At 49.2% G+C, this 21,661-nt stretch overlaps 1 protein-coding gene across 13 annotated transcripts; it reads right to left on the bottom strand.

Moving 5' to 3' along the window:
• Positions 1 to 840: 840 nt before the first annotated feature.
• C1RL (complement C1r subcomponent like) lies at positions 841 to 20,516 on the bottom strand. Of its 13 annotated transcripts, none has more exons than XM_061418041.1 (12): positions 19,977 to 20,514; positions 19,202 to 19,282; positions 18,778 to 19,057; positions 14,620 to 14,863; positions 13,086 to 13,211; positions 12,876 to 12,950; positions 10,480 to 11,238; positions 6,840 to 6,991; positions 5,489 to 5,559; positions 2,831 to 4,817; positions 1,198 to 1,366; positions 843 to 922 (listed from the first exon to the last, which is right to left on the bottom strand). In XM_061418041.1, exons 1-10 carry the CDS (start codon positions 20,057 to 20,059, stop codon positions 4,790 to 4,792), a joined length of 1,899 nt encoding a protein of 632 aa, XP_061274025.1. In that variant the 5' UTR covers positions 20,060 to 20,514; the 3' UTR covers positions 843 to 922; positions 1,198 to 1,366; positions 2,831 to 4,789. The 13 variants fall into 13 exon arrangements, with proteins under 13 accessions (XP_061274026.1, XP_061274025.1, XP_061274024.1 ...); XM_061418040.1 differs by having other exon boundaries at positions 855 to 1,366; positions 2,831 to 3,044; positions 4,720 to 4,817; XM_061418042.1 differs by lacking the exon at positions 1,198 to 1,366 and having other exon boundaries at positions 841 to 922; positions 4,720 to 4,817.
• Positions 20,517 to 21,661: the final 1,145 nt, after the last annotated feature.

Raw genomic sequence — 21,661 nt, 5'->3', positions numbered from 1 at the left:
AACACAGCAACCTGAGAGGGGATGTGGGGAGAATGCTGAGGAAACCCCACTGATAAGCCTGTAGTACGGGTGCTGGAGAGGGTGCTGGCGGTGGTGATGGTTGTGACGGTGATTGTGACAGCGGTGTAATGACGGTGCTGGTGGTGGCGGCAATGCTGATGGCAGTGGTAGTGATGGTCGTGGTTTTGATGGTGATGGTGGTGATGAGAGAGCTGTTTATGAGATTCAGGTCTTTCTATCAGCTCAAGTGTCTCCATCTTCAACCTTATTAGAAGCCTCTTGGCACCCCCGAAACCAGTTCCCTGGCTAAATATCTTAATATTCCCTCCTTGGAGATTCTGTTGGAAGAAATCGCAGAAGATTCCCAACAAGAGGGAGAAGACAGCCATTTGTGTGGGTCCCTACCTCGCTCAGACTCGCTCGTGCCATCGTTGCTGTGCATCTTGTAGAAGGGCTCATGGCAGCAGTACTGGATACGGGCCTCGTAGGTGTTCACCCCCTCTCTGGTGGTGTAATTGAAGGCCCCGTTGGGCAGGCTTCGGGGCTGCCCGCAGTCCTTGACTTGGAGAGAACACAGGGCCATGTGAGAACTGAGAAGGACTGTACTGGAACTTCAGTGGGAGGGGTGGGAACCCGCAGGCCAGGCTTCCCGCTTCTTCGGATTCAAGAATCCCAAATTCTATCTTTCATTCAGTACGAGGCCAGGAGCCCAGTACAGGCACCACTCACCCACGGCTTGGTAGTGGGCCTGGAAGCCCTTGTAGAATATGTCAGTGCCGTTCTCCTCGTTGGAGAAGTCTGTGTGGAAGGTCAGCAGTATCCTGTTTCCTTGGGACACGAATTCCATCCTTTCAGGGGGGTTGCCCAGGGGAGAGCCCAGCTGCCCACAGAACGTCCCTAGGGTCTTCTTATCAGTAGAGATCTGTGGAGGAGGGACCGGGGGACAAGCTGTTGAAGGGACACGTCACACGTGGAACATCATGAAGGTCAATGAGGGTCATCCTTCTCCTGAACCACAGAAGTGATCCCGCCTCTTTCTGGACAGCCTCCAACTGCTCTCTACCTGATGGGCTCTGGCTGTTGCAACTTCCCCAGGGGCCTTTCCTCTGTCCTCTGCATCCCTACTGGCTGACTTTGCACATTATCCCGTGCCTGGGACATCGGCCCTCCCTTTTATGCCCCCCATCTGTGACAAACCTAGGTAGCATATTAAAAAGCCGAGACATCACTCTGCCGACAAAGTAGTCAGAGATATGGTGTTTCCAGTATTCATGTATGGATGTGGGAGCTGAACCATAACGAAGGCTGAGTGCTGAAAAATTGATGCCTTCAAATTGTGATGCTGGAGAAGACTCTTGAGAATCCCCTGGACAACAGATAGATCAAACCAGTCAATCCTAAAGGAAATCAACCCTGAATATTCATTGGAAGGACTGAGGTTGAAGCTGAATCCCCAATACTTCAGCCACCTGCTGCAAAGAGCTGACTCAGTGGAAAAGACCCTGATGCTGGGAAAGATTGAGGGCAGGAGGAGAAGGGGACGACAGATGAATGATGGTTGAATAGCATCACCAACTCAGTGGACATGAGTTTGAGCAAACTCTGGGAGACAGTGAAGGACAGGGGAGCCTGGTGTGCCACAGTCCATGGGTTTGCAAAGAGTCAGATACGACTTAGTGACTGAACGACAACGTGTGTCAGACCGTTCTTCACCCCCTACCTCCTCCTGTGTCCGCCTCCCACTGGAATCCTGGTTACCTCTTCCCGGTTTCTATCATTCCTTCATCCCTAGAGCCTTGATGGTATGCTTAACCCTCTGTCCTGTCCTTCCACCTTGTTTTGGTCAACCCATTCCTGTTCAGGCATGACTCCTGATATTCAGCTGAATGTGAGCATCTGGGACCTGCCAGCTTAGAAGGCATCACTGAGCTCTCCTTACCTCTTCCTTCACAGATTCCTTAACTCCTGCAAAGCAGAAGATGTCTCTCCTCCTATCTCATCCCCACTTTGCTTACTACCAGCACTGCGGACATCTCAAGTCCTCTGGGCTGGGAAGATATGGCATTTTCATGGTATTCTTTTTATACCCTCCAGGGGATCTCCTGGAAATAGTATTTATGGGTTGTGTGTAGGCTCTATCTGAATCCCGAATCAAGAGCCTCATTTTTTATTTTTTTTATTTTTAGGCTGTGCTGTGCAGCATGTGGAATCCTAGTTCCCCACCTAAGTTCCCCAGGAATCAAACCTGGGCCCCCTGCGTGGGAGCACAGAGTCTTAGCCACTGGACCACTGGGGAAGTCTCCAGGAATCTCATTTTTACTGGATGTAGAAAGAGGGACTGGGATGGGGCCCTTGGTCATGACAGAGGAGATGGGACTGAGCCCACTGTCCTGGCTAGATACCACCCTTGAGCCACCACCACACACATGCCGGTTCCCCACGTCCCTGTGTTCCTGGTGAGGAGGCAGCCATGGTGACACTCTCCATGGCAACAGGGAAACCGAGGCATAGAAGTTTCCAAAATCCTCCGGGCAAGTAAGCAGACAGGGAAGGTTTTTCTGATTCCTGTGGACAGTGCATTCCCCAAGAGCAGGGCCTGTCCCCTCCCTCTCTGTTTCTCCCCTCTGTGCTCCACGAGGGTCTCTCAGAGCAGTGGCCTCCCATCCTCGACACCCCTGGACTTCCAGAACCCCACCTGGCCATCAGCTTTCACCGGCTTGGGGCTGTGTCCCCAGGCAGGGTGTCCTAGCCAGGCCGGTCAGAACCCGGGTCCCCCGATTCCAGAGACACTCAGTTCTCCCTCTGCCCACCCCCCTAATCTGCCCCCTACCTTGACATAGTCATAGAAACAACCTTGCGAAGGCTCCAGGTCAAACTGCCAGAACTGAGTTTCACCCTGTACCCCATGGGTACTGTGACCACAGTGGTCCTCTCAATGCTTGGAGAACAGAGGGGATGTCACCTGCCCATAGAGCCTCTGAGGGATGGGGATGGCGCCTCCCACTCCCTAGAACAGGACTGGTGGCAGAAGGTATAAGAGCCACCTGCCAAAAGGAAAAAGGTGTCTGTAGGGCGGGAGGGGTGCAGACACTTGCTGTCTGGTAGGGGACAGGATTGCTGTACCCCCAGGCATTTTCCTCTCGATCCATTCTAGATCTCAGGGAGATGTCCTAGGGTGGGTGGGGAGCGTGCAGCGGGGAGGCTGGTCTCTGCAGCTGCTGCATTGGGTGCTCCTCCCCCGGGCAGTGTCCAGTCCAGAGGTCATCACGCTCCCCCCACCTCTCTCCCCAGCCTCCTCCCTGCCGTGTTGCATCACTCTGCTCACCTTCCAGGAATCGCGTGGCTTGGGACCAGTTAACTGAGGGTGAGGGTTTCCAGTCATGGTCTCTGAAATGGCTCCCACATATTCAGCAAGGCCTCTGGGAGAGACCACCTATGGAAGAGGGCCTCAGGCATGGAGGCTGACCCTCCAGGCTGAGGGACTCCCCACCTCGCTGCTCCCTATGAGCTGGAGGAGGAAGGCAATGTGGCCTCACCTCCTGAGTCTGAGTCTCCTTTCTCCTGAGGAGGAGGGATGGGCATGTGTTTGAGTGTGTTCCTGCGTGTGCACACTGGAGGGATATGGCATATGGGGAGGGGCAGCGTGCTCCCACCTCCCTGAGTAATTATGGGCACAATGGTCCTCCCGTGCCCAGGATTCTTCCCTCTGGTGTCTCACTCCCTCCTTGGTCCCCATCAGGCTCACATTTCTTAAGGCCTGTTGTTGGATCCCTGACTCTCGTGACAAGGTCTTCATCCACTCTGCATCCAGGGAGAGCAGGGTCATGCAGAGAAGGGAAGGGGGTGGGAGGGTCTGTGGAGGGGAAGTGGTGACCATTCCGGGAAACCATTCCCTGGAGGAAGGTTGTAGGGAATGAGCTATTTGCATAAGCAAAACCAGAAGGAAAAAAAAATTCTGTTTCCAGTTTAATTTGGTTTGGTTGTGAAATGTCTGATGGTGCTCCCAACTGCTGGCCCACATGGGGAAGGGCTAGAGATGGTTCTGCATTTTTAGTAGCAGCAGTGAAAGTCGCTCAGTCATGTCTGCCTCTTTGGGACCCCATGGACTAAAGAGTCCATGTAATTCTCCAGGCCAGAATACTGGAGTGGGCAGCCTTTCCCTTCTCCAGGGGATCTTCACAACCCAGGGATCGAACCCAGGACTCTTGCACTGCAGGTGGATTCTTTACCAGTTGAGCCACAAGGGAAGCCCAAGAATACTGGAGTGGGTAGCCGATCCCTTCTCCAGCGGATCTTCCCGACCCAGGAATCGAATTGGGCTCTCCTACATTGCAGGCAGATTCTGCATTTTTCGGAACAGAAAAGCCTTGGGTTTGAGGCCCAGATGCCACTTTCTAAATCTGACGGGAATGCCCCCTTCCTCAGGGCCCTTCCTGGGGACTGCAGCTGTGTGTTCAGGGTTCCTACCCAAAGGGCACTAGAAATCACAATTAAGGTTTTTTTTTTTCCTGGCCTTCTCTTCTCCATTAACCTGTTCTTCCTGTTTTTAGTCAGCCAGCAGCTCTGGTCCAGGAACGACCAGGGTTCAATGCCCAGAATAATGGAACAGGATCAAGAATCAGAGACGGGAAGTGCAGGACAACACAGAGGAGAGAGAAGCTTGGTTGCCCTGGGCACCCACCCTGCTTCCCTCATCAGTGACACACAGAGGGAACTTACCTGATGGTCTAGTGGTTAAAACATCATGTATCCAACGCACGGTGTGTGGGTTTGATATCTGGTCAGGGAACTACGATACCACATGCCATGTGGTGCGGCTAATAAAGAAATCAAAAAAAGTAGAGTGGGGGGCTGCTGCCACTGCAAAGCACCACTAGGGTCTGTTTCAAGACCCTCCCAGGACTTCCCTGGTGGTCCAGGGGTTAGGACTCCCAGCTTCCCATACAAGGGGCATACGTTTGATCCCTGGTTGGAGAACTAAGATCCCACACGCAGTGCAGGAACAAAACAAAACAAAACCAAACAACCCTTCCTCCCCCCTCAATGGACTCAGGCCTGCCAATGAACTTGTCCCTTAGAGGAACAAGGGCAGTTGAGGACAGGATGGAGGCATCTTCTTATCCTCAGCATCTGGTCCAGAGTGTGAGCCCCTGAGGGTTATGGCAACTGGGGCTGGGCAAACAGGGTGGCTGTGGACCACCAGTGACTTGGTATTTTCCCAGCAGAAGTCAGGCCCCCAGAAGGAGAAAGGGCTTTTGTATCTCTCATCCTTCAGAAGGCCACTGTGTTCTGTATTAAACATCTGCTCTTTAGGGAAGCCTTCTCTCCAGGGCTCAGAGACCCCACGACAATGTGTTCCCCCAGGAGGCTCAGACCCAGAACAGCCTCTAAGTGCTCAGGCCTCTGTCGTCTACCCTGCTTGTTTTCCCTATTGGATGAGTCCCTCCACCTCTCTACCTGCCCACTCACTTATCCATTTGGAAGCTACCTATTTAATGTGCCAGGCGCTTTCCCAGGCCCTGGGGCAGCTCCCTGTGAGGCAGTGAGCAGGTCGTCACTTGCCGGGGTCCTGCCCCGGCTGATCCAGGGTATTCGAAGCGGGGACGGCGTCGGCGACCTATTTATTTAAATATTTTATCAAAGATATAAAGAGTAATAGGATGAGGATAGCTCAGTAGGAAAATTCAGTGGAGAAAAGAGGCTGAGTAGCTTGGTTTACGCGGGAGACCAATAAAACTTCAAGACAAGAAGTTTGCACCACTTACGTAGGCCGCAGGCGTCCTTCCGTTCTCCCGAAGGAGAGGAGACACTGAGGCCTCCCCGGTCGGATCTTAGAAGCCCAGGCATAATTAGTAAGCATGGTGGGTTCCGCGCTCCAGATGGAGACTCAACCAGAGGGAGAGAGAGACATGGGGAGACCAGTATTTTGAGAAACTGATCCCCATTCTTTATTTTCCAGAGTCTGTTTTTATACACTGAGATGTTATACAAAAGTCACGTGGGGACAGCAGTCCTGACTTTTATTAAAGTCAGGTGCTTCACACAAATGTATACAGAGGTCTTAGGGGTGTTACATCATCTTCTGGCCAGGGGGCCTGCTGACAATTTACGACCCTCTCCTTGTGACAGCGGTCAGTCAATCAGGACACTTATTTCTCCAGGGCTGATTAGTCTCAAAACAGATGCCACCCAAATAAAGTTACATTCCTACAGGGTGAGGGTGTAGTGGGTTTTAGTTAAGGAAAGAATTTACTTAGCCTAAGGTCTAACGTGATTAATATCAAAGGTTAATACTTATTCCTTCTATATATTCATTAATGTGTGTAAGGGCAGGGGATATGGAGACTTAGCAACAAACATTGGCTCAACAAATGAAAAACCCTTCACCAACACAATTTCTAATTAGCCCACTATACTTATAGTTTTCTAACTTCTCTAAAGAACCTGTTTTAAGAGGGTTTAAAGCATCTTGTGCCTCTCACGGTTGGGAGGCTGTGAGCAATCACATGTGGCCGGAGGAGCCTGTCAGGCAGGCTAGAGAACCTTCAGAGGAGTTTGTAGGTTAAAACACTCTTGTCACACCCAAGAGTTTTTATTGACTGGAGCACTAGGTTAACTCCTTCTCCGAAAGAGGTGGTGGGGGACAGCCCCCTGTAAAGTCAGAGATGTAGGAAAGAGCACAAAGTAGTAAAGTAGGCAGGCTCTGGTTATGGGGGTAGACGCTCGAGGATTTCCAGGGGGACTTCTGAGGCTCGATCCCGCCTTTGCGTATGTCGAGCCTCCTTCCTCATGACCTTTGCCATGGGCGGAGTACCTCACTCTGGCCCCCAACAGTCACTGAATGTAGTCTGAGAGCAGGAGCACTGAAGAGGCCAGGTGGATCCAGGTTGGAGGGTTTCACTAGCAGGCTTGTATATCAGCGCCAAGGAGTGAATCTGCTGGCAGGGCTGATCCATGACATGACCCACGACATGATCTGTGCCCTTGTCAGCTGAGGAAGGACACAAGATAGGGAAGAGGGTGAGGGCCAGATCAGGGGGCAAGAAAGAAGGGGCACCTAGGGACTTCCCTGGGGGTCCAGTGGTTAAGACTTCACCTTTCAATGCAGGGGACGAAGGTTTGATCCCTGGTTGGGGAGCTAGGATCTCACATGCCTTGTGGTCAAAAAGAATCAAAATATAAACAGAACCAATATTGTAACCAATTCAATAGACTTTAAAAATGGTCTAAATAAAAAAAGATCTTAAAAAATAAAGAAGGTGTATCTGGTCTAGTAAATTTCACGTTAGTATCTGGATAGCAGTGTGTGTATGTTTGTGTGTGTGTGCGTGTGTGTGTGTGTGTGTTGTGTGTTTACCATGATGGTAGGATGGAAGACGTACAGGTAGAAGAGGTGGTCCAAGAAGGTAAGTCTTGGCAGGAGCGCTCCCATCTGGCCTAGGGGATCCGAGTTCTGTCCTGGTAGCATGTACCATGACTGGACCTCATTAGCTCAGCCCCAGCCTGACCCCCACTCTGCCCAACCACACACAGCAACCTTGACTTATATGTAGTGTTGGGCTTCCCTGGTGGATCAAATGGTAAAGAATCTGCCCACAGTGCAGGAGACCAGGGTTCTATTCCAGGGTTGAGAAGATCCCCTGGAGAAGGAAATGGCAACCCAATCCAATATCCTTGCCCGGAGAATTCCATGGACAGAGGAGCCTGGCAGGCTGCAGTTCATAGTGTAGCAAAGAGTCAGACAGGACTGAACAACTAACATTCACTTCCTTCATATACTGTGTTATACCCTTGACTTACACCCTGGGCAGAAAGAATGAAGATTGCTCAGGCACTTGTTTTGAAACCAGTACTGAAGACATTGTTATATTGATCATGCCTTTTAAGATTTGATTCTGGGGAGAAAAAAGTTTCTCTCTTAAGTTAATAGATGTTATCCTTCTGTGGGTATATTTATATCTATATAACTGTACTTATATCTACCTCTAGACATATCTGTCTAGATATAGATATAGAAGTATAGACTCCACTATTTGCTAAATTTTATTTAATGAGTACATGTCACTTTTATTTATCTTGTTTTTATTATTGAAAATGTGGTATGAGTTTCTCCCTACCAAGGCAAAAGATATATTCCTACATATTTTAACATTGTTTTGGTAGGGGGAAAACTCATATCATGTTTTCAATAATAAAAACAAGTAAGATAAATAAAAGTAACATGTACTCATTAAATAAAATTTAGCAAATAGTGGAGAATAAGGGAAACAAAACTGCCACAATCACTAAAAGTAACTCAGTTTAATATTTTGAATATTTTATACTATCTATAGATTTAAAAATGGAACTAACCACATGTATGTATAACTCTGAATTCTGCTATTTTTTCAAAGATAAATTCAACCTTTAACCATATAGCTAACTTGACCTTGAAGGCTAGCAAATTTGCTCTCTTCTGTTTTACAGTATTCATTTTCTATTTCCATGTGAAAAACTGCATTTTATTTGCTTCTTTTACTGTGCATCAGCTCAGTTCAGTTCAGTTCAGTCGCTCACTCGTGTCTGACTCTTTGCGACCCTATGGACTGCAGCATGCCAGGCCTCGTTGTCCATCACCAACTGGAGTTTAGTCAAACTCATGTCCATTGAGTCAGTGATGCCATCCAACCATCTCATCCTCTGTCGTCCCCTTCTCTTCCCACCTTCAATCTTTCCCAGCATCAGGGTATTTTCCAATGAGTCAGTTCTTCACATCAGGTGGTCAAAGTATTGGAGTTTCAGCATCAGTCCTTCCAATGAATATTCAGAATTGATTCCCTTTAGGATGGACTGGTTGGATCTCCTTGCAGTCCAAGGGACTCTCAAGAGTCTTCTCCAACACCACAGTTCAAAAGCATCGATTCTTTGGTGCTCAGCTTTCTTTATAGCCCAACCCTCACATCCACACAGGACCACAGGAAAAACCAATAGCTTTGACTATGGACCTTTGTTGGCAAAGTAATGTCTCTGCTTTTTAATACTCCGTCTAGGTTGGTCATAACTTTTATTCCAAGTAGCAAGCATCTTTCAATTTCATGGCTGCAGTCACCATCTGCAGTGATTTTGGAGCCCCCAAAAATAAAGTCTCTCACTGTTTCCATTGTTTCCCCATCTATTTGCCATGAAGTGATGGGACCAGATGCCATGGTCTTGTTTTCTGAATGTTGAGCTTTAAGCCAACTTTTTCCACTCTCCTCTTTCACTTTCATCAAGAAGCTCTTTAGTTCTTCTTCGCTTTCTGCCATAAGGATGGTGTCATCTGCATATCTGAGGTTAGTGATATTTCTCCCGGCAATCTTGATTCCAGCTTGTGCTTCTTCCAGCCCAGCGTTTCTCATGATGTACTCTGCGTATAAGTTAAATAAGCAGGGTGACAATACACAGCCTTGACATACTCCTTTTCCTATTTGGAACCAGTCTGTTGTTCCATGTCCAGTTCTAACTGTTGCTTCCTGACCTGCATACAGTTTTCTCAGGAGGCAGGTCAGGTGGTCTGGTATTCCCATCTCTTTAAGATGAAAAAAAAAAAAAAAAAACATCAGCTCAAGTCCTTATTAAAATTAAAGAGTTGGTCTTTTCAGGTGGAGCAGTGCTTGATGGTGGGGACAGGGCCCGGGCAGTCCAGCAGTGCTGGGAACGCCTACAGGAATGTCCACCCAGGGCTGGGCTCACCAAGGACTCTGCAGTAGCGGGGCCAGCAGGAAGGTGTGAGCACCTGTTGTGATCTTCACCAAGGGAGTGCCTGAAAGGATGTGGAGACTGGGGAGTGGGCGATACAGTAGGTTTTTAGGACACCTAGAGGTGTTGAGGTGTGCTGAAAAGCACGTCTTCACTGTCCTGTATCAGCTGTGGGGTTTGCAAAAGTCCCTTATCTCCCTGAGCTTCAGTTTCCTTTGTGGTAAAGCAGCGGATAACAACTCAACCTTTGCAAAGTTGGTGTGAGGAGTCAATGAAGTAACATGGGAAGCGCCTGGTTTTTTTTTTTTTTTTCTTGATTTAAAACAACAAAAAGAGCTATGACTCCAAATGCAGCCATGGGTTGTGCTTGGTGAAGCCAAGAGTTTGAGTATTTGAAGGTGGACTACAGGGGCTTCGGAATGTTCCAGAAATGAAATGAATTGAGACTACTCCTTCACAGCACTTGAACAGGGGGATGAGAAGGTGACTGTCTCCTAAGAGAGTACAGAAGAAGCTGCATCCGCAGGAGATGGAGTTCAGAGCAGAGATTAATGGGGCTTCCCGGGTGTGGCACAAGCCCCCTAGGAAGATGGAGGGTGAGGAGGAGGGGCTGTGGGAGGCAAGGATTTCTCTGGCTCTGTGGCCTAATTAGGTCTCCCTGCCTCCACCCGCCCACGCCCAGGGCTCAGTCCTGAACCCAGACCTCTCCCTGGGCTCTACAGTGGGCGCCCAGCCCAGCCCCTCGGGGTCAGTCCTTCTCACCCATCACTCCCCGGATCCAGTCCACATAGTCGAGCACTTTGGTGTAGAAGCCGTACCCCTCGCCACACCCGATGCCCCAGGACACGATGCCCGTGGCCACCCAGCGCTGGGTGCGATCGTCCCACACCACGAAGGCGCCGCCGCTGTCCCCTTGGCAGACACTCTGCGGCCGCGTCTGGTCCCCGGCGCAGAACATGCCATCGGTGAATGCCTCGGGCCTCTGCCTCTCCCGGAGCCAGGCCTCGCAGGCTGCCCTCGGGGCCACGGGCAGCCGTGAGTACTTGAGCTTGGTGCTCAGCCAGTCCATCTCCACGCCGAAGCCGCTGACGTAGCCCCACTGGCCGGGCCGGTACAGGGCCTCGCGGTCCGGCAGGCAGACTGGGAGGAGGTGGGGGCCTAGGGGAACGCTGCGCTCCAGCTCCAGGAGCGCGATGTCTCCGTGGAAGTCATGGGGCTCCTCCTGATGGTAGTCTGGGTGCACGACCACGCGGCGCACGGGGTGGCGGCCCAGCTCCAGCATCTGGTCTGTGTCCGTGTGGCCCAGGAACACCTGGGCGCTCCGGTTCCTCCCGAGCAAGATGCTGTCCTTGGGGTAGATGGTGTGGGCTGCGGTGAGAACCCAGCGGTCGCCCAGCAGGGCCCCGCCGCCCCTGCCATAGATGCTGGTGAGGGCCTGCCAGGGGAAGCTGCCCAGCTCAGCTCTGGAGGCGCCAAGGGACTCCCGGGTCTGGGAAATGGGGACCACCGGCCGTCCACAGACTGAGAGAGAGGAGGGGTAAAGTCAGCGCTGTATCAAGAGATGCTTATTGAAAACCTGCTTCTGCAACCTCCTCTTCCTCCTCAGGCATTTTTAAAGCTGCTTTTTAATTTTCACCTTTATTTATTTACTTATTTGGCTTCACCATGCAGGCATGTAGGATCTTAGTTCCCTGACCAGGGATCAAACCCGTGCTCTGTGTAGTGGAAGTGCAGATTCTTAACCAGTTGCACCCCTTTTTTCCTAAGCCACTGTTTTAGACTTCCTGCCACCTTCTTTGAACAATATCGTGCAGCAAGGAGCATTTGTCTGTGGTGTCTCCTGTCTATTTGTGTGTCATTTCTGTATTTTTGACATCTCCCCCTCCCAGAGCACGAGGTCAGGCTGCCCCTAGAGCTTTCTGTGGCTCTGGAGTAAAACCTGACAAAAGTACTAAGATTGGGTTAGAAAGGCCATGTTTGACTGAGTTTCAAAAATGGTGGATCTGAGGGAATTCCCTGGTGGTCCACTGGTTAGGCTTCTGTGCTTTCACTGCCATGGCAATTCCATTCGGTCCCTGGTCATTGAACTAAGATCCCACAAGCTGAATGAGTCAAAAAATTAAAAACAAAACCAAATAGACGACCAGCCAACAATGCTAGATCTGAACCGTCCTCTATTGCTGGTAGGAATGTAAAATGGTTCAACTGCTGTGGAAAACTGTGTGGCCATTCCTCAAAAAGGCAAACACAGAGTTAGTGTGTGAGCCAGCAATGCCACTCCTAGGTCTATACCCAAGAGAACTAAAGGTGTTCTCGCTGTGGCAATACCCATAAAAGGCAGAAAAGTGTAAATGACCCAAATGTCAACCCGCCGCTGAATGGATAAACAAAGTGGTTTGTCTGCACAGTGGAATTCTATTCAGCCATGAGGAGGAACGGGATCCTGACACGCGCTGCAGCGCGGGTGAACCTGGAAAGCATCACACTAACTGCGAGAAGCCAGGCACAAAAGCCATTATAGGATTCCCTTGAGATGCCATGTCTGGAACAGGCAAGTCCACAGAGACAGAAAGTGGTTAGTGGTTGCCAGAGGACTGGGAGAAGGTAGAGTTGGAGTCTCTTTTGGGGATGATGGAAACGTTCTAGAATAAGTGCTAACGGTTGCACAAATCATGAACATGCTAAAAATGACTGAATTGTGCACTTCAGTGATTTTTGTTATATGAACTTTACATTACACACACAAAAAATGCTTTAAAACTATGCTAGGCTTTCAGGCACTATAGCATCAAGGTAGGGAGATATTTGGGGGAAGAGAGCCTGTCGTGTATCCTTAAAGCAGACCATATCTGCTTTATGAAAACCCAATAGAGGGTTTTCTCTTATTTCAGCTCATCTGTTTCTCTTCCTCTTTCATTTTCCATCTGATTAGCTTATTTATGGCTTTTCCTTTCCGGGTTGTCCTTTGACCCTCAAGATTAAGGGGTGAGCTCCTTGCTTCTCCTTTTCTGGGCCTTCTTGGTTTCCCTTTCCTTCCTCACTTTCTGCTTTTCCTTCCCCCTTTCTATTCTAAGGCCGTCTGGCACCCACAGGCCCAAACGCAGCTGAGGCCCTTCTGGGAAGCGGCTGTCTTCATGGCACCACAGGTGCCCACTCACCAGGCACACAGCGGGGAGCCTCCTCCCTTTTCTGGGTCTGCTTCCAGGGCACCTGGGCAGTGCAAGTGAGTGTCCCTGAGGAGTGAAACGAGGGAGGCAGAGAATAGGCTCAGAGCTGGGAGGTAGGGGCTGAAAGAGGCCTCAGGTCTCTCAGGGGTGGGAGGGGAGTAAGACAGGTAGGAGCTGAATCCTCTGCAGATGGGGACTCACCTGAGGGCTTGGCCTCGTAATAGGGCTCCTGGCAGCAGCTCTGGATCTCAGTGGGGTTGTCTCCAGGTGTGGGGATGGCCTTGGGGCCCCCAGTGGCCTGGTTGATGGGCTGAGTATAATTCACAGCTATAGGAAAACAGCAGTCATTAGTACGGAGAACAGAATTGCAAACTGGCAACCCAGGGATTGAATCTGGTCTGTGGCCATATTTAGTTTGACCTGCACAGTCTTTTGGAAATTTTTATTTTTTTATTTATTTGGCATTGCATCACAGCTTGGAGGATCTTAGTTCCCCGACCCGGGATTAAACCCAGATCCTCAACAGTGAAGGCATCAAGTCCTAACCACTGGATCACAGGGAATTCCCAGCACAGTCTTTTCTTTTTTTAAACATTTGAATTATTTGAATTGTTTTTCACCAATCAGATTGTTAATGCTAAAAAGTTTGAAAATAACTGTGAAATTAGGGAAGGGGAAACAGACATTTTTCATATGTGGTTAGTGGGAGTGTAAATTAGTAAAACTTTTGTATATATAAGAAGATATTCAGAGCAGTACTCTTTGTAGGATCTAACTATCTATCAGTGAAAGACTGATTAAATATACTATGATGCATCAATAAAGGAATATTGTATGGTCTTTATAGAGAACCAGGCAATGCTAATTGCCTAAATCCTGGTGGTGCAGTGGTTCGGACTCAGCACTTTCACTGCCAGGGCCTGAGTTTGATCTCTGGTCAGGGAGCTAAGATCCCGCAAGCTACAAGGTATGGCATATATGTATATATATATATGTTTAATTGAATGAAAAAGGGCAAATTTAAAACATCGTGACTAGTATGCAACACACACACACCACAGTACTTGTATTCGAGGAGCCTAGAATGCCTTTGGAAGAATACCCAGGGAACAGAACAGGGTCATTTTTGGGCAAGGGAGCCAGGGACTAAGGGCCAGAGATCAGAGGAAGATTATTTTTATTGAAAATTTTACTCACGGGCATGTCTTATGTTTCAAAAAGCCTGAGGTTACCATTTGTAAATCTAGAATTTCACTTAAAAATCTGAATTTTCAGCTTCTGTTAAAATATGAGATGATCTGCCAGCACTGGGCCTGTCAATCTGCAAGGAAAAAATGGAGCTGAGCTGGTGCCCCAGGTACCAGGCTACTCACCAGAGGGCAGGCTGGGCAGCAAGGGGCTAAGCCCCAGTGTCCCAAACCCCCAGTCTCAGCTTCCACTGGTCACTTCAAGATACCAGGGAGGGCTTCCCTAGTGTTCCAGTGGTTAAGAATCTGCCTTACAATGCAGGCAACATGAGTTGGATCTCTGGTTGAGGAAGATCCCACATACCACGGAGCAACTAAGTCCATGCACCACAACTATTGAGCCCATGTTCCTTCCACAATAAGAGAAGCCACCGCAGCAAGAAGCCCAAGCACCGCAACTGGAGAGTAGCCCCCCTCGCTGCAACTACAGAAAGCTGGCATGCATCAGTGAAGACCCAGCACAGCCAAAAAAAAAAAAAAAAAGATACTGGGGCCAGGGCTGTGGGCAGGGACTTCCCTCCCTGCACCCTGGGGGGCACCCTCACCCACGGCTTGGTAGAGAGCCAGGAAGCCCTTGTGGAGGCCTGGGTTCTTGTCTTCAGAGGCTGGTGCACTGAAGGTCAGCCGCAAACTGTTCCCTGAGGACACAAACTCCCTCTGACCAGGGGGCCTGCCCAGCAGGGAGCCCTGTTGCCCGCAGAACTGGCCAAGATCCATCCCACTGGCTGTGAGCTGCAAGGGGAGGGGGTAGGCATGTGTGGGGTAAACCTGACCACCCATGGTCATAGGGTCATGTCAGAGTGTGGACCCCAGCCCCACTTTGAAGGTTCTGCACACTGTTGGGGTTTGGAAGCTGTATCACCTCCTGGAAACTTCCTTAACTCAGTTCCTGTTCCATTTCTGATTCCCAAGTTTCTTCAATCTATGATCATATATCTAGCCGATTTCTTTAGCCTGCCATAGTTACATCATACAGCCCACCTTATTTCAAGAATTGAAATGGAAACTTAATAACTGGATTGTACAATGTTATGGATGGAAGTTCATAACATTGTACCAGAGGCTGTGATCAAAATCATTCCCAAGAAAAAAAAATGCAAAAAGGCAAAATGGTTGTCTGAGGAGGCCTTACAAATAGCTGAGAAAAGAAGAGAAGCGAAAGGCAAAAGAGAAAAGGAAAGATATACCCATCTGAGTGCAGAATTTCAAAGAATAGCAAGGAGAGATAAGACAGCCTTCCTAAGTGAAGAATGCAAAGAAATAGAGGAAAACAATAGAATGGGAAAGACTAGAGATCTCTTCAAGAAAATTAGAGATACCAAGGGAATATTTCATAAAAAGATGGGCACAATCAAGGACAGAAATGGTATGGACCTAACTGAAGCAGAAGATATTAAGATGAGGTGGAAAGAATGCACAGAAGAAATATACAAAAAAGATCTTCATGACCCAGATAACCATGATGGTGTGATTGCTCACCTAGAGCAAGACATCCTGGAATGTGAAGTCAAGTGGGCCTTAGGAAGCATCACTATGAACAAAGCTAGTGGAAGTGATGGAATTCCAGTTGAGCTATTTCAAATTCTGAAAGATGATGCTGTGAAAGTGCTGCACTCAATATGCTAGCAAATTTGGAAAACTCAGCAGTGGCCACAGGACTGGAAAAGGTCAGTTTTCATTCCAATCCCAAAGAAAGGCAATGCCAAAGAATGCTCAAACTACCACACAATTGCACTCATCTCACACACTAGTAAAGTAATCCAAGCCAGGCTTCAGCAGTATGTGAACCGTGAACTTCCAAATGTTCAAGCTGGTTTTAGAAAAGGCAGAAGAACCAGAATCTGCTGGATCATTGAAAAAGCAAGAGAGTTCCAGAAAAACATCTATTTCTGCTTTATTGATTATGCCAAAGCCTTTGACTGTGTGGATCACAATAAACTGTGGAAAATTCTTCAAGAGATGGGAATACCAGACCACCTCACCTGCCTCTTGAGAAACGTATATGCAGGTCAAGAAGCAATAGAACTGGACATGGAACAACAGACTGGTTCCAAATAGGAAAAGGAGTACGTCAAGGCTGTATATTATCACCCTGCTTATTTAACTTCTATGCAGAGTACATCATGAGAAACACTGGACTGGAAGAAGCATAAGCTGGAATCAAGATTGCTGGGAGAAATATCAATAACCTCAGATATGCAGATGACACCACCCTTATGGCAGAAAGCGAAAATGAACAAAGAAGAACCTCTTGATGAAAGTGAAAGAAGAGAGTGAAAAATCTGGCTTAAAACTCAACATTTAAAAAAATTAGATCATGGCGTCCGGTCCCACTACTTCATGGCAGGGACTAAAAAGCCTCTTGATGAAAGTGAAAGAGGAGAGTGAAAAAGTTGGCTCTTTTTAAATGTTAAAGCTAAACATTCAGAAAACCAGATACCAGATAAGATCATGGTATCTGGTCCCATCACTTCACGGCAAACAGATGTGGAAACAGTGTCAGACTTTATCTTTTTGGGCTCCAAAATCACTGCAGATGGTGATTGCAGCCATGAAATTAAAAGACGCTTACTTCTTGGAAGGAAAGTTATGACCAACCTAGATAGCATATTCAAAAGCAGAGATATTACCTTGCCAACAAAGGTCCATCTAGTCAAGGCTATGGTTTTTCCAGTAGTCATGTATGGATGTGAGAGTTGGATTGTGAAGAAAGCTGAGCGCCGAAGAATTGATGCTTTTGAACTGTGGTGTTGGAGAAGACTCTTGAGAGTCCCTTGGACTGCAAGGAGATCCAACCAGTCCATTCTGAAGGAGATCAGTCCTGGGATTTCTTTGGAAGGAATGATGCTAAAGCTGAAACTCCAATACTTTGGCCACCTCATGCGAAGAGTTGACTCATTGGAAAAGACCCTGATGCTGGGAGGGATTGGGGGCAGGGGGAGAAGGGGATTACAGAGGATGAGATGGCTGGATGGCATCACCAACTTGATGGACATGAGTTTGAGTGAACTCCGGGAGTTGGTGATGGACAGGGAGGCCTGGTGTGCTGCGATTCATGGGGTCACAAAGAGTCGGACATGACTGAGTGACTGAACTGAACTGAGGCATCAACAGTATGTGAACTGAGAACTTCCAGATGTTCAAGGTGGAGTTAGAAAAGGCAGAGGAACCAGATATCAAATAGCCAACATCTGTTGGATGATAGAAAAAGTAAAAGAATTCCAGAAAACCATCTACTTCTTCTTTATTGACTATACCAAAGTCTTTGACTCTGTGGATCACAACAAACTCTGGAACATTCTTAAAGCAATGGGAATACCAGACCACCTTATCTGCCTCCTGAGAAACCTGTATGGAGGTCAAGAAGGAACAGTTAGAACTGGACATGGAACAATGGACTGGTTCCAAACTGGGAAAGGAGTAAGTCAAGGCTGTATATTGTCACCCCACTTATTTAACTTCTAAGAGTACATCATGTGAAATGCCAGGCTGGATGAAGCACAAGGTGGAATCAAGATTGCCAGGAGAAATATCAATAACCTCAGATATGCAGATGACACCACCCTTATGGCAGAAAGCGAAAATGAACAAAGAAGAAGCTCTTGATGAAAGTGAAAGAGGAGAGTGAAAAATCTGGCTTAAAACTCAACATTTAAAAAACTAAGATCATGGCATCCGGTCCCACCATTTCATGGCAAATAGATGGGGGAACAATGGAAACAGTGACAGATTTTATTTTTGGGGGCTCCAAAATCACTGCAGATGGTGACTACAGGCATGAAATTAAAATACGCTTGCTCCTTGGAAGAAAAGCTATGACCAACCTAGACAGCATATTAAAAAGCTGAGACATTATCTTGCCAACAAAGATCTGTCTACTCAAAGCTATGATTTTTTCCAGTAGTCATGTGTGGATATGAGAGTCGGACCGTAAAGAAAGGCTGAGCACCGAAGAATTGATGCTTTTGAACTGTGTTGTTGGAGAAGACTCTTGAGAGTCCCTTGGACTGAAAGGAGATCAAACCAGTCAATCCTAAATGAAATCAAACCTGAATATTCATTGGAAGGACTGATGATGAAGCTCCAATATTCTGGCCACCTGATGTGAAGAACTGACTCATTGGATAAGATGCTAATGCTGGGAAAGGTTGAAGGCAGGAGAAGAAGGGGACAATAGAGGATGAGATGGTTGGAAGGGATCACTGACTCAATGGACATGAGTTTGAGCAAGCTGAGGGAGTTGGTGATGGACAGGGAGGCCTGGCGTGCTGCAGTCCATGGGATCGCAGAGTCCGATGCAACTGAGCAATTTAACTGAACTGAACATCCGGCTCCTGAGCCCGACAGTGCAGGCACACAACATGCTTGATGATGCACTTTTAATGACTGATGTGTGAGTTCTTGCTTTCAACTCTAGGGATTTGCAGTGTTTGTGTGTCCCTTGGTGAGGCTTCCTGACCTGTGGCCTTCTCTCTCGTTGGTGGGGCCCAGATGGCAGGGTGCACAGGTAAGCATGGGCCCTCAGCTGGGAGACCCGGCCTCCTGGGTAAGCCTCGAGTTTCAGGCCCTGGCCCCCTCCCACTGCCCTGGGCCTCCAGCAGGGGCCCTCCCCATGTGGAGTCCCTCCAGAACCCCACCCAGCTCACTGTGACAGAGTCCCGCTCACAGTCCGGGGATGGCTCCAGGTCAAAGTCCTGGAACAGGAGCCTCACAACATAGCCCTCTGGAGCCTCGATGTCCGTGGAGCTCTCCTGGCCTTTGACGTATGGCTCCGGGTACCCAGGGGACGTCAGCTTCTGGGGCAGCCACTGGGCCAGGAGCACCATGGACCCCTGCGTGGGGAAAGCCTGGAGGACGCCCCAGAGGAGGAACCACCACTTGGGAGTGGGCCAGGGCAGATGGGGCTGCGTGCCTGTGGCCTGCGGCCTGTGGAGACATGAGGGGGCAGGCGGTGCTAAGAGCTGAGAGGCCTGGGCACCTCTGTCCACACTCTTACGGCTCCTCCTGCCCCAATTCCTTCAGCCCCTGGTCAGCCTGTACTTGGACTGTGGATTTTCCACTACTGCCTACCTCCCTGGAGAGGCCCATCCAAGCAGGGGCTGCTTTCTGTCTGCTTCAGCGAACCCCAGCCCACCCTGGCGTCTGATGAGCCTAGAGGTTACAAATGAGAGACATTTAAATATGATAGTGTCCTGGCTGGAGCTTTAGCCAGCACACCCCAGGGCAGGTTGCTGGAGGCTATATGTGTGTGTGTGTGTGTGTGTGTATGTGAGCATGCACATCTGTCCCGGGGTGCCTTGCCCATGTCCCCAAACTTCTCTCAGCCTCTCTGGCCTCCAATCTCCTCAGCCTCTCCAGCCTCCCCAGCCTCCTCTGCCTCTCCAGACTCCCCAGCTTCCTCTGCCTCTCCAGCCTCCTCAGCCTCCCCAGCCTCTTCTCCCTCTCCAGCCTCCCCAGCCTCCTCAGTCTCTCCAGCCTCCCCAGCCTCCTCAGCCTCTTCAGCCTCCTTAGCCTCCCCAGCCTCTTCTCCCTCTCCAGCCTCCCCAGCCTCCTCAGTCTCTCCAGCCTCCCCAGCCTCCTCAGCCTCTTCTCCCTCTCCAGCCTCCCCAGCCTCTTCTCCCTTTCCAGCCTCCCCAGCCTCCTCAGTCTCTCCAGCCTCCCCAGCCTCCTCAGCCTCCCCAGCCTCTTCTCCCTCTCCAGCCTCCCCAGCCTCTTCTCCCTCATCAGCCTCCTCAGCCTCTCCAGCCTCCCCAGCCTCTTCTCCCTCTCCAGCCTCCTCAGTCTCTCCAGCCTCTCCAGCCTCCTCAGCCTCCCCAGTCTCTCCAGCCCCTCCAGGCACACTCACATGTTGCCTGGGCAGCGGGTGGAGTGAGGCTTCCCCAGAGACAGTTCCCGCAACTTTGAGACCAGGCATCTGGAACTCGACATCTGAGCCCTGAGAGGACTTGGCCCGAGCCAGGGAACAGGAAGTGGGGCTTGAGAAGGCCTGTGGGGGAGGAGGGAGAAGTTACTGGAAATGAGTTGAGTAATTCTCTTCAGTTCCCTTTTCTCTAGTTCTCTGGGTTGAGCGCCACCTTCTGTCTGATTCAAGAATAGCTCACCTACCCCAAAGCAGAGGAAAAACAGCTACACAACCGCCCTGGCCCGGAGAGGCCTTCAGGGGTGGGTGGGTGCACTCACTCTAGTCTTTTTCGCACTGTTTAATTTTTACCGTGTGCGTGTCTCACACTCGGTAGGATGGCTCCTTCTGAGATAGCCTTTCGCCTTTAACCAGCAAGACTTCTCCCTCCCTGACCTCCTGCTCATTCTGTAACCAGCCAGCCTCTTGTACACATTGAACTTTATGACCGCCCTACCTCCCGCCTCCCCAAACATGTCTGGGCGGGGGGCGGCGCACTGAGGGAGTCCTTGAATCCCGCCCACAGGCCCCTGACACTGCTTGTCCAGCAGGCTCAGGCTGACGCAGGGCAGGGTCAGTTTCAGGCCAAAGTTTCTGTAGGGAGGTGGGGGCGGGGGTGGCAGGGGGCGTGTCTGTGGACAAAGGGCTGCCCTGTCTGAAAGCCCAGGGCGTGTCATAAAGCTGATTCCTGGTAGGTCACCGCGCAGGGATTCTTCCTGTTAATTCAAATACCTGCAGGCTCCAAAGCTCTTAAAAACTTGAGGGGGTGGGGCAAAAAAAAAAGTCTAGCGGAGTAATGGAATTTTACCTTTATGCTAGAAAGGAGAAGAGAGTCCCCAAAGTATCCGTCTGGTCTAACAAATAAACCACAGTCTCACAAGTACTTATGCTTTCTGGAAACGGAAGAGGTTAATTAGTTAATTTACTATTATTTTAGGGACCATTTTAAAAATCTTTATTGAATTTGTTACAATATTGCTTCTGTTTATGACTCAACTAGTAAAGAATCTGCCTGCAATGTGTAAGACCTGGGTTTGATCCCTGAGTAGTGAAGATCCCCTGGAGAAGGAGGCTACCCACTCTGGGATTCTGGGCTGGAGAATTCCATGGACTGTATAATCCATGGGGTCACAAAGAATCGGACACGACTGAGCGACTTCCACTTTCACTTTTCTGTTTTCTGTTTTGGTTTTTTGGCTGCAAAGTATGTGGGACCTTAGCTTCTGGACCACGGGTTGAACGTGCACCCCTTGCATTGGAAGGTGAAGTCTTAACCTCTGAACCACCAGGGAAGTTCCTGAAGAAGTTAATTTAAATATCGGTCTCAGAGGAATAAGTTATCAATGGCTGACCAGAGTTGCAGCCTTTCGTTTGTTTGTTTTGGGGCTGTGCTACACAGCAGACAGGATCTTAGTACCCCAACCAAGGCTTGAACCTGTACCCCAAGCAGTGGAAGCCTGGCATCCTAACCATTGGATTTCCAGAGAATTCCTGAGTTGCTGCCTTTTAAAGTTTATAGATGCCATTGCACTGTTCCTATTGCAATCATCTCTGAAGTCTGAATATCTTAAAAATATTCCTCCATACAAGTTACACTCCCAAAGATGACAGAAGTATAACAGAGAACAGGA

The sequence above is a fragment of the Bos javanicus genome, chromosome 5 (genome assembly GCF_032452875.1).
Source record: "Bos javanicus breed banteng chromosome 5, ARS-OSU_banteng_1.0, whole genome shotgun sequence".
Lineage (NCBI taxonomy): Eukaryota > Metazoa > Chordata > Mammalia > Artiodactyla > Bovidae > Bos > Bos javanicus.
The sequence above is the reverse complement of the archived record's forward strand: the minus strand, read 5'-3'. Positions and strand labels throughout refer to the sequence as shown.